The following is a 15931-nucleotide window of genomic DNA, read 5'->3' as shown; positions in this document are numbered from 1 at the left end:
TGGGTTTGGGGCACTGTGTGACACAGCGTGTTGGACTGGATGGGCCACTGGCCTGACCCAACATGACTTCTCTTATGTTCTAACTCAGTGTGCTGCAGCATAGAAAAAAAGTCAAACTCTTAAGGTAGGGATGATTAGGAAAGGGATTGAGAATGAAACAGCTGAGATTGTAATGCTCCTGTATAGACCTATGGGGTGGATCTGTTGTATGGAACAGTGGTCACAAAGGGTGTGGAGGGGGAGGTATTTGAGTATTTCCTGCATTGTGCAGGGGGTTGGATTAGATGACCCTGGAGGTCCCTTCCAGCTCTATGCTTCTATGACTGTGATTTGTATTAACCTGTTATGATGAACTCCTGTATCTCCCTAAATGTCTAACAGTTTTTTTCTGTCAAATCTTCAGTCCCCATCAGTGACTGAGTTGCCCTACAGTAGCATGTATAAATTCCTTGTCATAAAAGACTTGACTGTCCCACCCTATGTTTGAGATTTTTAATTTAGGCTTTATGTTTTAATATAGGTTCATGTTCATGCTATAATTTATGATGTTTTAGTTTGGGAAGATCTGTTTTCTTAGTCATATCAGTTGGTGCTATTTCCCCCCTGTAAATTCCTCTTCCATCCCAACAGACTCTGCTGCTCACATGTTGTCTGTCAATCCCCTCTTTATCCTACCCTTCCTCCAGTCTCCCTTTTCTTATAATTGACCTCACGACAATGGCAATATCACCCAGCCTGATGAAGGGAGCTTTGACTCTTGGAAACTTATTCCCTGAAACTCTTGTTGGTCTCTAATCTGCTACTGGACTCAAATCTAACTGTCCCAGTATCACCAAGTAAGTTTCATGCAAAATGTAGATCTGAACATGGGTCTCCTCAATCCACACTGGTCTTCATGCCATTGGTCCATCTACTTCAGCATGGTCTGCTCTGATGCAGGTGATCTCTAGAGATTCAGACAGAGAAAGATCCTTTCCAACACCTGTTTTCTTAGACCTTCTCGGTTTAAACCTTTATCCTTTGGCACACAAAGCATGATTTCTCTACCATCAGTCCATCAGTGTCATCATTGTCTACTCAGACTGGCAGTGGTTCTCCAGGGTTTTATGTAGAGGGTTTTGCCCATGCCATGCTTTGTTTTTGAGCCGTTGGGCCTGGCTAGGGGGGTTCTCAAGGGTTCCCAGGTCCCCCTAAATTTCTGGAGAGCCCCTTCCTAAATCCCACATGGCTCCGCCTCCATAAATAGTGACAATGGCCTGTAACGTCACTGGCTCCTCCCTATGATGTCACTGGGCCTCGGTTCTTTTAAGGACCTAGCACAGCAATGCCTCTGGCCCAGCCCCAGGCTCCCCTCCCGGGAAATTGGAAAGTCTACGCCCTTGGAAAACTGCCAGGACATTCAGTTGCTGACCTAAGGGTGGCAGTTCTCTTACAAAGGAATTTCAAAGGGAGATTAGAGAGACTGCTGAGTTGCAACTGATCATTAAGCTGAAGACAATGCAGACTACTGGACTGAATCGAAACCTAGGTTTCTTCTCTCATTACCAACATCTGCTATTGTCATTTGGCATCTGAAATCACTTCACTCTCTAAGATATAAGGACCAATGGACTCACATTCTAGCTGTATCTGAAGAAGTGAGCTGTGACTCATGAAAGCTCATGCCCTGCCACAAATTTTATTAGTCATTAAGGTGCATATTGAAAGAAAATAAATTGCATGTCTTACCAGCAACCTTTGGCCCCAAAGGGATTTGAGCCCAGGAATTTTGTGTCCCCCCTCCCCCCCTTAACTCTGACCATGGACCATCTCTGTGAGAGAATGTGCAGAACTGAGGGTCCTCATAGCGGCCACCAAAGACTCTTAATTAGACCTGTTCTGGGAGTTCTGTACCTGGAACTTAATTTCCAGGTGCAGAACTCCCAGAACGGGTATAATTAAGAGTCTAATTAAGACTTAATTTCCAGGTACACATGGGCCCAATTCATATTTGGACCATGGTGCAGAGGACGTTTAAGCCCCCTCTCCTTGCATGCCGTAGTTTCCCCCCCACCCCAATGCTGTTTTTCTTGACCTGAAACGGCTCTGGGGAGCTGCTATTTGCCCCACTGGGGAAACTAACATGCCCGCTGCCAGTACATTCCAGGACAATGGCAGCAGGGAGGAGAAGTTTAAGCCCCCTCTCCTTGCATGCCATAGTCCCCAGTCTAAATCATAGAGCCATAGAGTTGGAAGGGATCTCCAGGGTCATCTAGTCCAACCCCCTGCACAATGCAGGGAATTCACAAATACCCAGAGGTCGATTTGGGGGGGATTGCGGGGGATCGCAGTTCCCCTGGGTGAGGTGCGGGGGGCGGGGCACACGACGAAGCCCCACCCCCTGTTTCCGGCCACCCCGCTTCGGCCCTCATTCAGTCAGGAGGAGGCAGGAGAAGAGGGAGGGTAAGTTGCTTCCTCCCCGCCTCTCCCCACCCCTGCCTGCCTGGGGCCAGGGAAGGCCTTGGCGGGGCTTCCTCGCACTCCCGCCGGCCTTGCAGTTCCACTGCCGGGCCTTATGATGTCAGGGGGTGTGGTATATGCTAATGAGTTATGCTAATGAGTTCCCCTAGCTCTTTTTCTACAAAACGACCCCTGCAAATACCTCCCCCACACACACACCCAGTGACTGCTGTTCCACACCCAGAAGATGACAAAAGACATCTAGGATCTCCAGCCAAACTGGCCTGGAGAAAAATTGCTTCCAGATCCTAAGGTGGTGATCAGCGTTTCCCTGGACGTGTAAGAAAGGGCCACAAGAACTAAGCAGTGATGCAACCCTTCCAGCCCTCCCTCTCATGACCTATCTATGTTCACAGAGAATCAGCATTGCTGGCAGATGGCCATCTAGCCTCTGTTTAAAAACCTCCAAAGAAGGACGCCCATGCATGTCTGGGAAGCATGAAACTCCCACAATAATACATGGTGAACTATTTAAATATATGGTAACAGTGGCAAGGGTGATATTTGCATCTAAATGGAAGATGGAAAGATGCCCTGAACTGATGGACTAGAAGAACAAATTAACTGAGTATGCAACAGTGGCAAAACTAACCTTATTTACATAACAGATCAAATTTAGAATTTCAAGAAAAAATGGGATTTACTTTTTGATTACATAGCTGAAAACAAGCTGAAAACTAGGACTGGATTGTTAAAATGGAGAATGATTAAGAGAGGGAATCGGGCAATACGTGTTTGTAATAATGAAATGTCAGATATCAAGTACGGAAGGAAAGGTAGAACACAGATTGGGGTTGATTGTGTAAAAACGATGTAAATTGACTGGTAGTTATTAGAATTGTATAAACTACTTATTATTGTTGATATTGCATGTAATGAATATATATACCTGTTTTAGAATATTATAAATAACACACAATGCACTTTATAAGATGGAACAAATAGAACACATTAACTTATAAAAGGTTTTTGCAGTGTATATTTGTGTTGTTTGACCCACCTGGAAGTTGGCAACCCTAATTCTGCTGGGGGGCCACCAATCGAGCCAGGCTATATCTGAAACAGAAGACATTGCTCAAGCCTCTTTAGTATGTCAGTGCCTCGTTTCTTAAAAATACCAGTGTACAAGAATCATTTTCTTCTCCATGTGTTTCTAGGCAACCCCAAACCAGAGATCACCTGGTGTCGGAATGGACGAGATATAAAAGAACTGGAGGACTCTTCCAACTATGAAATAACAGATGATGACCCGGTTCATACTTTACATCTGTTTGGGTAAGCCTCTATTGTCTACTCTGTAACACACGGCCTATTTCACACCACTTATTCGGTTTCTCGAACACTTTGCTTCCTCGAAGAGTTTGCAGGCTGTGACCCTATGGACACTGGGATACAGTAGTGGCTATCGGGGCAATCCTAACCGGGGTTACAGCCATCTAAGGACCAGACTGTGTGTTTGGGCTTTGAATGAATTGGGTCCAGGTTCTCCAAAACCAGCTCAGGGTCCTCCTCACAGACACACAGTAGCTAAGGGCCTTTTAAAAATAAAGGAAGTGCCCAAAGCAGCTTGGAACACCACGGGGGGAAGGAAGGGTTCCTCCCCCCCCCGCTGTTTTCCCATGTAGAAACAGTGTGGTATAGGGTTGCCAGTCTCCAGGTGGGGCCTGGGGATTACCCGCTTTTGCAACTTATCTCCAGCTGACAGAGATCAGCTCTCCTGGAGAAAACATCTGCTTTGAAGGGAGGACTGTGTGGCGCCTCGTACCATGCTGAGGCCCCTCCCCTCCCCAGACCCCACCCTCTCCTGGCTCCACCCCCAAAGTCTCCAGGTATTTTCCAACTAAGACCTGGCAACCCTGGTGCTGGAGATAGTTACTTCATTGTTTTTGCTGGCCCAGATGCACAGAATATTTCACATGGAGCTCGGGGGTGACGCTTTGCTTTATGGGCAACACAAGGGTCACTGGAAAAGGCAATAATGCTAGGGAAAGTTGAAGGCTGCAGGAAAAGAAGATGACATAAGAACATAAGAACATAAGAGATGCCAATGTTGGATCAGGCCAAAGGCCCATCCAGTCCAACACTCTGTATCACACAGTGGCCGGAAATACCAGTGCCATCAGGAGGTCCACCAGTGGGGCCAGGACATTAGAAGCCCTCCCACTGTTGACCCCCCAAAGCACCAAGAAGACAGAGCATCACTTGCCCCAGAGCCCCTCTCTATACCTTGTGGCTAATAGCCACTGATGGACTTCTGCTCCATATGCTTATCTAATTCCCTTTTGAAGCCGTCCATGCTTGTAGCCGCCACCACTTCCTGTGGCAGTGAATTCCAAGTGTTAATGACGCAACCTGAGATGGATTGACTCAGTTGAGGAAACCACGGCCTTTAGTTTGCAAAACCTGAACAAGGCTGTTAATGATAGGATGTACTGGAGGACATTAATTCATGGGACCACCATAAGTCAGAAATGACTTGACGGCACTTCACACAAACACACCCACGGACACACAAGCAGGGTTGGTATTTTGGATGGGAGGCTACCAAGGAAGACTGTGCAGAGGAAGGGAATGACAAAACACCTCCGCATTTCACTTGCCTCGAAAACCCCTCACTAGGGTTGCCATAAGTTGGTTACAACCTGATGGCACATACGTATATATGTCATATTGACTAAAGTTTTGTCATTTTGAGCTCAGGGATGCCATTCTGTCTGGGAAATTTCACCTGTAGAGTTAAAAATATGCCATTGGGGTTTTTTTTAACGTTCATTCATTGCTTCACTCGAAAATGTTTCATATAAATACATCTTTTTAAATTCACAGATGCACAGAGGAACGAGGCGGCGTTTACCGAATTGTGGCCAGTAATTGTTTTGGAAGAGTTCAGTCTTCGGCTTTCCTTAAAGTGACACCTGGTGCAAAATCTGAAGTGTGTAAAACATTACACGATAATCCTAAAAACAATGTGAGAACTCGCAGAGCAAATGACATTACTGCGTATCATTGGGAAAGTTCTGACCAGGCTACAGAGAATAAAGAAGATTTAGTAGCAAAGAATGATTCAACCCAGGAGTGTTTTTTATCTTTAGAAGCATCGGAACCTCCAGCACCAGAATTCAATGGTTTGCTCTCCAAGCGAACCACATTTTCCTACCCAACGGAGCATGGAATTTGCCCTCCAATGGAAAATCAGCACAAAAATCATTGGGAAAGTTCTGACCAGGCTACAGAGAATAAAGAAGATTTAGTAGCAAAGAACGATTCAACCCAGGAGTGTTTTTTATCTTTAGAAGCATCGGAACCTCCAGCACCAGAATTCAATGGTTTGCTCTCCAAGCAAACCACATTTCCCCACCCAACCGAGCATGGAATTTGCCCTCCAATGGAAAATCAGCACAAAAATATTAATTGTTTAGGAGACGGCATGTGTACTAAAAATGTACTCAGCCTAGAGGCAAATAATGGTAGCATTTTGGACACGACCCAAAATACATCTGATCTCTGTATTTATGAAAGCCTTGAAATGTCTAGGGAGTGTACAGAGAGAGAAATGTCCAGGGACTGTAGTGAGAGAGAGGTGGATTCAGTCAACAGCTCACAAGTGGATTTCAAACCAGCAAGTCAAATCGATGATCATACAAACAGCTGTTCCCTTAATGCCGAAGACTTAGCTGCTTGTCAGACAACCGAATATGCCAAGACACATGAAGAGATTTGCCTCAGTGAAGTTCAGAGAAAAGAGGCACTGTCCCTGAGTCATGCAGCTGCACCTCTAGAAAGTCAGAACTCTGGTCTAGAGGATTCCTATAAAAATGCCGACAATGATTTTGAGATTCTTCCGGGCAGAACCTTTACTACGGCGCATGACTCTTCTGACAACGATGGCCTGGAAGACCTCGAATGTTCCGACGTGATGACGGAGGAGTCGTATCAAGAGTGGGAAAGGGAGCTGAGGTTTCTGCTGGAAAGCGATGAAGATGAGTTAACTCTGGGTAACGATTGTGACGGGTGTGCTTACTTCCTCGGTGAAATGCCTCGCCTGTGTCAAGTGTCGGATAACACCGTGCCTATGGATGCCACCATTGGCTTCTGTGGTCATCAGTCAAAATCCAAAGAAGTAGCTGTCAGGAACGGCCTCACTGCATGCAATCCATCACTCTTACCAACAGGAATGACCCTGACAGTTGGGCAACAGCAAACTAAAGCTCCCACCACGAAAGACAAAGAGAAGTACGAGCAGCCTGTGTCTTCCATGGCAATTGAAAATGATTATCCCCGAATCGAAGAGGAAAACAATAGCAATGGTCAATCCGCTGAAGATTCTTCTGGCGACGGATCACAAAGCATGGCAAATGAGCTTTTGGGGATGGAACCCTCTTCTTGCGGAATAACCGGTTCCTCCGCATTCACAGAGAAACCAAACATGGAGAGAAACTCCTCACGGAAAAACTCGCAAAAATTTGCAAAGGTAAGGGAGAAAGTGACCAAAAGAGGAGGCAAAGATAATGCAGTTGTTCCGACGAAGGCGTCAAAATGCTATCTAAATAAGTTGCACCCCAAAGAGCTTCATGCAGCCAAAAGTTGCACAATCCAAAGGGAAAGAAGATGTTTGGATTCTGCTGCCCTACTTCGTGCATGTAACTGCGGCGATCCGAATGAAGCACACCAGGATACCGCCAAGTCTTCAACCCATTATGGCTTATTGCATAGCAAAGGAGGAGATGGAAACAGCCCACAGGAAGGCGAACAGATTAGCAGTCTGTCTGAGGGAAACCCGTTGCCAAATGCAAATGGGGCACTTGTGGTAAGGGAAATTATTTTACCATTTAATTACAGGTTTATACCCACTGGCTTGAATGTACTTGATTCCTGCTTGTCGTAAAAGAATATGGATCCCAAAATACTTTTTTTTCATTCAGGCCTCCGTGATTGACAGCTACTGCTGTTAAGGAAGTCTGGTTTTGAAAAAAGGCCCAGATAAACTTTAAGCCAACCTAATTATAGAGAGAGAAAGAGGTGGTGTGTGTGGGGGGGAGGTCCTGATAATAGTAAATAGCGCTAATGGGACTTCAGACAGCTGGAAAAAGAAATCTGATATCGAATCTGCTCCATAAGTCTTATTTGAGCAGTATCTGGCTTTCTCCTTGATGCTGGTCAAAGATTCTTGAGCCCGGGTGGAACAAAGAAGGAGTTGGGTGGAAAGGACTGGGGAGAAAGGAGCAATTCAGGAATGGGGTTTGTTTTCAAATCTCAGGTTGTTGTCCTGATTGTGTATCCTGCCCGAGAATGTGACCCTAATCTTCTTCTTAGGTCCTCGTGTCTGCTGCACTCTTGTTTTTAAGGCTCAAGTGGTTAAGACGCTGAACTGCAGGCTGTGGAAGGTCAGCAGTTCAGCAGTTCGAGACCTGAGTGTGCCGCATGATGGAGTGAGCTCCCGTCTCTAGTTCCAGCTCCTGCCAACCTAGCAGTTCGAAAGCAAGAAATTGCAAGTAGATAAATAGGTACCACTTTGGTGGGAAGGGAACAGCGTTCCGTGCGCCTTGGTGTTTAGTCATGCTGGCCACATGACCACGGAAACATCTTCGGACAGCGCTGGCTCTTCGGCTTTGAAACGGAGATGAGCACCGCAACCCTAGAGTCGGATTCGACTGGCTTTCGAGCAAGGGAACCTTTACCTTTACCTAGCAACTTAGAGGGCTCCCAGTCATCTTCCGCCTGAGCACTGATTAGGTCCATACCATTCAAGTTTCACCGTTGCTATAGAATTCAGCACTCATAGACCAGTTACCAGAGCTATGTACTATATGTATGCCAAATGCAGTCCTGGGATATCTGTGCGTATGTGTAAACTGAATGCTACAAGTTGTAGAGAAGTCGGAGAAGAAATCGAGTAGAAGATAGTACATAGTGTCCGAGATGAAAGTAACTTTGAGCAGAGTTCACTGACTGTGGAAGAGGGCTTGAGCTCTCTGTTAACTAGCAAATCCAGCAGGGAAAAGTTAGTGATGCAATAGCTACCACTACAGCTGCCTCTCACAGTAGGCAAGACTGTCGTCCTTGATAAAGCAATGTTCTTACTTGGTAGTAGATAACGACTTTATGGCTGCGGTCACACACACTAATTAATCCACTTTCAATTCTCTTTCAGTGCACTTTTCAATTGGATTTTGCCAGTCCACACAGTAAAAATCCAGCTGGAAACTGCATTGAAAGTGTATTATTTAGTGTGTGTGACCACAGTGTTTTATGTTTAATCCAGTGCTAAAGTGTCCTGGTCTGATTCAGGGCAGTTTCTTACAGCAAAAGTTGCAGAATGCCAGACTTTAAAACAGAAAGTTCCTTATTAAGGAGATTTTTTTCTTCCCTGGTGGTGGTTTTAAGTAGACTCTACTAATAGGTGTACTGATAGCTGTCATCTCTCTCCAGCTGATCTCGCTGTTCCATGTACACCACAGCCCACTGAGAACAAGAAACTGTGATACGGTGCACAAAAAATAAAGTTATCAGACAAGTGATATTTCCTTATTTTTCATATAATATTCTTACTCTTTAACACATTCACTTTAATGGAAAAGTTTATCACATAAAAGAGCAGATGAACTTTGTGTGCCTTCAATATTCTGAGAATGCTTATTCCTATAGAGTTGATACTTGTATATATAGAGTTGATACTTCTAACGGGGGGGGGGGGTTTCTTGCCATTTTGGATATTTGTCTACCGTTGAGTCTCGGCTGAGGAAAAGTCCCACGACTTGAAACGAGCAATACTCAGATCTGGAATATCTCGTCCTCTTTGGACTCCTTGGATAGAAACCTCTTTCGATTCTACACAGAAATTTGTTCGTACTGAACTTATATGGTTTTCCATTCGGACTGGACTTCTATGGTTTTCCATCTAGTAACTACAATCTATAATTTTGATATGAAACCTTCCGATAAGTGAATGTGTTAAAAAGTAAGAATATTGTATGAAAAATAAGGAAACGTAACTCGTTTGATAACTTTATTTTTTTGTGCACCATAACACAGTTTCGTGTTCTCAGTGGGCTGTGTTTCACTGGCTGTGATTCTTCTGTCTTGGTTCCATGTGGCCTAGCATCAGTGGGAAAGGACAAGTGCTCCTTTTCCTTCTCCTGAAAGTGTCACTGGTGAATGACCAGTGTTCTGACTCAGCGTCTCAGTCACCCTCAGTCACCCAAGCATGGCACAATGACATCTTGAAAGAACTTGGCTGACTTCTTCTCATGTAAGGCACGTGCAGGAATCGCCAATGCTGTTCCTTATCTGTTACTGTTGGATCCTAAGAACTGCTAACGAAGTGTTCTCCAAAGGCCAGTTCGAAGATAATCTTCTGTAGCAGTAGGCTAAGTTTTGGGATTATTTCCATGGAGGGATATAGACATTAAAAAAACCTGTTTTCTTGGAATGAATCACCCATGCAACTTGAGGGTCTGTGGCACAGTGGCAGAGCATCTGCTTGGCATGCAGAAGGTCCCAGGTTCAATCCCTGGCATCTCCAGTTAAAGGATCTGGCTGGCAGAAGGTGATGTGAAAGACCTCATCCTAAGAACATTACAACATAAGAGAAGCCAATGTTGGATCAGTCCAATGGCCCATCCAGTCCAGCACTCTGTCACACAGTGGCCAAAAATACCAGGTGCCATCAGGAGGTCCTCTAGTGGGGCCAGGATAGTAGAAGCCCTCCCAATGTTGACCCCCCCCCAAGCACCAAGAATACAGAGCATCACTTGCCCCAGACTGAGAGTCCCTATCTATACCTTGTGGCTAATAGCCACTGATGGACCTCTGCTCCATATGCTTATCTAATTCCCTCTTGAAGCTGTCCATGCTTGTAGCCACTGCCACCATCCTGAGACCCTGGAGAGCTGCTGCCAGTCTGAGTAGGCAATGCTGACTATGATGGACCAATAGTCTGTTTCAGTATAAGGCAGCTTCATGTGTTCACGTGTGTTCAGCTGGCTCAAAGGAAATATCATGGTATGAAAAGCAGGGACAGTTTGAATGTTATATCATCTCTCCAGGGCTATTTTTGGGCAGGAACGCACAGGAACAGAGTTCCAGCCGGCTCCCAAGTTGCCCACACCCAGCAGGAACTTATTAGCATAATAGGCCACACCCAACAGCAGAAACTCATTAGGATTGGCTGCATTAGGGGTGTGTGGCCTAACATGCAAAGGAGTTCCTGCTACAAAAAAAGTCCTGGGTTTTGACAACAAACAAGGTAAACAGAATAACAAGCAAAAGGTGGGTGTGGCTGGATAACCACACTTCTGGTAACATGGGCTGTGCTGTCGGGGTGTGGCCTAATATGCTAATGAGTCTCTGCTGTTGGGTGTGGCCTTTTATGCTAATGAGTTCCTGCTGGGCTTTTTCTACAAAAAGAGCCCTGCATCTCTCCATGGTGAGGAGCAGAGGGAGCATATCTTATTCTCTCCCTTCCTAGTGCACAGGCCCCCCCATCTGATGATGTAATATCCAGCTTGGTCAAATCCAGTCCTCTGGTTCTGAGTGATGGTGGAAACCCTAAATTATATGCAGAATTGCAACCGATGCTCCCTCTAAGCTATGGAGTCCTGTGAGCAAAAATTCTTCTTTGTGAGCTACTGGCATTAAAAATGTGAACAAGTAATATGGCTACTGCATAAATTAGTTTGCTCTGGAGCCATCCTTCCTGAGTTAAGGCAAAAATGTGTGAGCCAGAGGCTAAAAAACTGTGAGCTAGCTCACACTCACTCAGCTTAGAGGGAACACTGATTGCAACCACACAACAGCGTTTGTGCATAGTTTCAGAGGATCTGTAGTAGAATAGCCAGATCTGAGACCAGTAGACAGAGGAAGAAGAAGAGATTGGATTTATACCCTGCCCCACCCTACCCAAAGGAGTCTCAGAGCGGCTTGCAATCTTTTTTACCTTCCCCTCCCCACAACAGACACCCTCTGAGGTGGGTGGGGCTGAGACAGCTCTTTTGAGAATTGCTCTTTCGGGAACAGCTCTGAGAGAACTGTGACTGACCCAAGGTCACACCAGCAATGGAGGAGTGGGAACTCAAACCTGGTTCTCCCAGATTAGAGTCTGGGCTTCTAACCACTACACCAACAAGATTTTCAGGATAGGAGCTTTTGAGAGCCAGAGTTTGCACGGCGGCATCCTTCCCTCTTGTGCTGATCTTAGATAGGATAGTTATATCATCCCCAAGTAGCTTCTATTTTTTAATTCATACTAGCTCCCGTGGTCAAATTGGATGGATGAGCCGTTCTGATCCAATGCTTTCCCGGGTAGGGATTCCTTTAAAAGTGCTTTGGCATTTCAATAACACCCAGGAATTGCTGCTGTGACAGAGATATGAGAAGGTTATGAAGAAGCAATAGGTGATGTGGCCACAATGGATGAGCCACTTAAGAAGGACTGCCAGCCGCCTGGAGAAAAAATGTTCTGTCCTTTAATAGATGCTGGATGTGTGTGAATGGGCAGGTGAAGCTTTTCATGGCATAGAGTGAAATTCATCACCTGGCAAATAACTCGGGATGGGCACCAACCAGCTCACGAAATCCTGACGAATTTTGGGCAGTTCATGGTTCGGGATCGGAAGTTTCGGAACTTTCCATGAATTTACAAGCGGTTCCTGGGGGTTCCTGAATGCGTACATTTCCAGACAGTCTGCACTCCATCAAGATGTTTACCAAATTTCAAAAGCAGCATGAGGTTCCCTGTGTGTTTGGTGTATGTAGCTTGCAGGGGGTCCATTCTATACCCTTTTGAACTTGCGCCTGACATCTCCCCCAAAAGCACTTTCCTGGGGGCATCTTCTTTGGGGGGCATAACCTGGACCCTATAAGTCCAGTCAGCTCATAACTTGGAGGGCATGTACAGGAGCATCAGGGGGAGGTTCCCTGCAAGTTTGATGTCTCTAGCTTGCATAGGGTCTGTTCTGTACACTCCTTAACCTGCACCTGTCATTTTCCCAGAAAGCCCTTTCCTGGGGGTACCTTCTTTGGGGGCCATAACTCCTGTAAATTCAATCCTCACCAAACATGGAGGCCAGGTAGAGGAGAGTCAGCTGAAGATCCCCTGTGAGTTTGGTGTCTCTAGCATGCTGGAAGGCTATACCACATCACAAACCTCACAAACTGAACCAGTCTGTTTGGCACCTAAAAGTTCGTGATGGTTCATGGTTCACGAACTGGGTATGCATTTTCCCAATTCATGCCCATCCCTACAAACAACACCCCAATAAGCCTTTAATTAAGCAAACTCTGGAGCACGACGGAAGACAGGAGGGCCTGTGCGACTGAACAACAACAACAAAAAGAGACAGGACATTTTTTCTCTCCAGGCAGTTGGCAACTATAAGTTGGAGGAAGACTCCTTAGACTGGGACACGTTCCTTTATCCTAAGGTAGGATAGCACCCAGTGTTTCCTTTCAGGTACTCTATGACTTTAATAGTATCCCATGTTGTGAGAATCACAGGAATTTTCTGTAGCCTGAAAACACAGCCCTTAAATTTAAAGTCCCTTTGATTTTCTCTAGAGTTAGAGTTACTATCCTGTGCAGCTCTCATCTGAGACACATTGTGGGAATAGTAACAAATAAACAGCCATTCTTTCTAGTCCCTTCTACTGCAGGCTGTGGAAGGTCGGTAGTTCAGCAGCTTGAGACCCGAGTGTGCTGCATGACGGAGTGAGCTCCCCTCTCTGGCCCCAGCTCCTGCCAACCTAGCAGTTCGAAAGCAAGAAATTGCAAGTAGATAAATAGGGACCACCCCGGTGGGAAGGTAACAGCGTTCCGTGCGCCTTGGTGTTTAGTCATGCCGGCCACATGACTACGGAAACGTCTTCGGACAGCGCTGGCTCTTCGGCTTTGAAACGGAGATGAGCACCGCAACCCTAGAGTCGGATTCGACTGGCTTTCGAGCAAGGGAACCTTTACCTTTTACATTATTCAAAGCATCATTGTTGGGGGCGGGCTCCCTATAATAAAGCCAACTTCCGTTGATGGGGCAAAGAAACTTTTTCACAGTGCTCTTTGCCAGTCCACAGAGTATTTCTTTCTTTATTTATTTTTTTATTTTATTCAATTTTTATCCCAGCCTCCCCGCCACAGGCAGGCTCAGGGCGGCTTACAATAAGGGTTAAAACCACATTAAAACACAAACATGACAAGCATAGCTCAACAATAAAATAGAATACAATGAGAATAAAGTGCTGCCGACAATAACAACCCCAGTGGCCATGATAGATGTTCCCAAAAAATGGCCCCCGTCAGCATCCGGCATAGTTAGTTCGTATTCTCCAGCTCAGTTAATGTTAGTTGATGTTACTGCTATAATTGATGTAGTAATCAGCTTTGTTTATTCACAGCACAGCAAAAATAATATAGAATCACAGAATCACAGAGTCAGAAGGGGCCATACAGGCCACCTAGAGCCAGTTTGGTGTAGTGGTTAAGTGCGCGGACTCTAATCTGGGAGAACCGGGTTTGATTCCCCACTCCTCCACTTGCACCTGCTGGTGTGACCTTGGGTCAGTCACAAGCTCTGGCACAGCTGTCCTTGAAAAAGAGCAGTTTGTGTCAGAGTTCTCTCAGCCCCACCTACCTCACAGGGTGTCTGTTGTGGGGAGGGGGAGGGAAAGGAGCTTGTAAGCTGCTCTGAGACTCCAAGTGAAGGGCGGGATATAAATCCAATCTCTTCTTCTTCTTCTTCTTCTTCCAACCCCCTGATTAATGCAGGATCAACCTAGAGCATCCCGGACAAACGTTTGTACAGCTGCTGCTTAAAGACTGCCAGGGAGGGGGAGCTCACCACCTTCTTAGGCAGCTGATTCCACTGTGGCACAACTCTGACTGTAAAAAAGTTTTTCCTAATATCCAGCCATTACTTTCTTGCCCTTAATTTAAACCCACGATTGCGAGTCCTCTCCTCTGTTGCCAACAGGAACAGCTTCCTGCCCTCCTCTAAGTGGCAGCCCTTCGAATGCTTAAAGAGAGCAATCAGTGTCCCCCCTCGACCTCCTCTTCTCCAGACTGGACATTCCCAAGTCCCTCTCAGCCTTTCCTCACAGGGCTTCTTGATCTCCAGGTCCCCGGATCATCCCTGTCACTCTCCTCTGCACCCGCTCCATTCTGTCCACATCCTTTTTGAAGTGAGGCCTCTGGTTTTTCTCTTGCTCTAATCCTACATCGGTATTACACATTGAAATCAAACGATACGTTATAAAATACACCCAATGAAACATGAAGAGAAAACCGAATGGATTCCCAGCAGCAAGCAAAAATAATTGTTTTAATGTTTTAAAAGCACGTCAATCAGCCGTACCTCTTAAAAGTCAATTGCGCTGGAGGCCGGCAAGTCCGCAGCACTTCTAAAATGAGCGTGCTTCAGAATCATAACATATTTGCATGGAGGGCTGGGAGGCAGCTGTACGCCCACTTGGCCGTGACCAGTTCACAGTTACCTTAGTGACAGGCCCAACGTGACAAATTGCCATTTTTTCAAGCTTGTCAGAAGGTCAGCGATGTCAGTGAAGTGCAGTTTCAGCTGGTTAGTGGATTCCAAAGGAACAAGCACCAAGTTGTCTTGGGGGAAGACTGTTGCATAAGTCATTTGAGGGCCTTATAATTTCAGGATGCTCGTTAATTTAGGTAGCACTACATTTAGTGCCCTTAAACTGCACTAGAGGGTGGAAAATGCAAGTATATGTAATAGGCTTTGATCTTCAAAAGATGCATATCAGGTAAATTTCCACCGAAGAAGTTTTGATGAATGCCTTGTAAGCCTCCCAAGGAGGGCAGGTGGCGTGGGTTAGATAGATCTCGTCAGATCTCAGAAGCTAAGCAGGTTGGTGCTAGGGATGCCAACTTCCAGGTGAGACTTGGGGATCTCCTGGAGTTACAGCTCATCTCCAGACTGCAGAGATCAGTTCCCAACCTGGATCTGGCGACCCTAGTGAAGAGGGAAAAGAGAAGAAGAAAAAGAGGAAGAGGAAGAAGAGGAAGAAGAATCTCAAGACTACAGAGATCAGTTCCAACCTGGATCTGGTGACCCTAGTGAGGAGGGAAAAGAGAAGAAGAAGAACAACAACAAGAAGAACAAAAAGAAGAGGAAGAAGAATCTCCAGACTACAGAGATCAGTTCCCAACCTGGATCTGGCGACCCTAGTGAGGAGGGAAAAGAGAAGAAGAAGAAGAAGAACAAGAAGAAGAAAAAGAAGAGGAAGAAGAATCTCCAGACTACAGAGATCAGTTCCCAACCTGGATCTGGCGACCCTAGTGAGGAGGGAAAAGAGAAGAAGAAGAACAACAACAAGAAGAACAAAAAGAAGAGGAAGAAGAATCTCCAGACTACAGAGATCAGTTCCCAACCTGGATCTGGCGACCCTAGTGAGGAGGGAAAAGAGAAGAAGAAGAA

General features: G+C 45.8%; 1 protein-coding gene across 1 annotated transcript in view; it reads left to right on the top strand.

Annotated features, from left to right (window-relative positions):
* Positions 1–15931, top strand: part of ALPK2 (alpha kinase 2) — a 115659-nt gene that overhangs the window by 17845 nt on the left and 81883 nt on the right. The window contains exons 3-4 of the mRNA XM_015416890.1: positions 3657–3774; positions 5326–7306. Coding sequence (XP_015272376.1) covers positions 3657–3774; positions 5326–7306 — 2099 coding nt within the window. The remainder of the gene's footprint in view (positions 1–3656; positions 3775–5325; positions 7307–15931) is intronic.

The sequence above is a fragment of the Gekko japonicus genome, unplaced genomic scaffold (genome assembly GCF_001447785.1).
Source record: "Gekko japonicus isolate JY-2015 unplaced genomic scaffold, Gekko_japonicus_V1.1 scaffold278, whole genome shotgun sequence".
Classification (NCBI taxonomy): Eukaryota; Metazoa; Chordata; class Lepidosauria; order Squamata; family Gekkonidae; genus Gekko; species Gekko japonicus.
The sequence above is the reverse complement of the archived record's forward strand: the minus strand, read 5'-3'. Positions and strand labels throughout refer to the sequence as shown.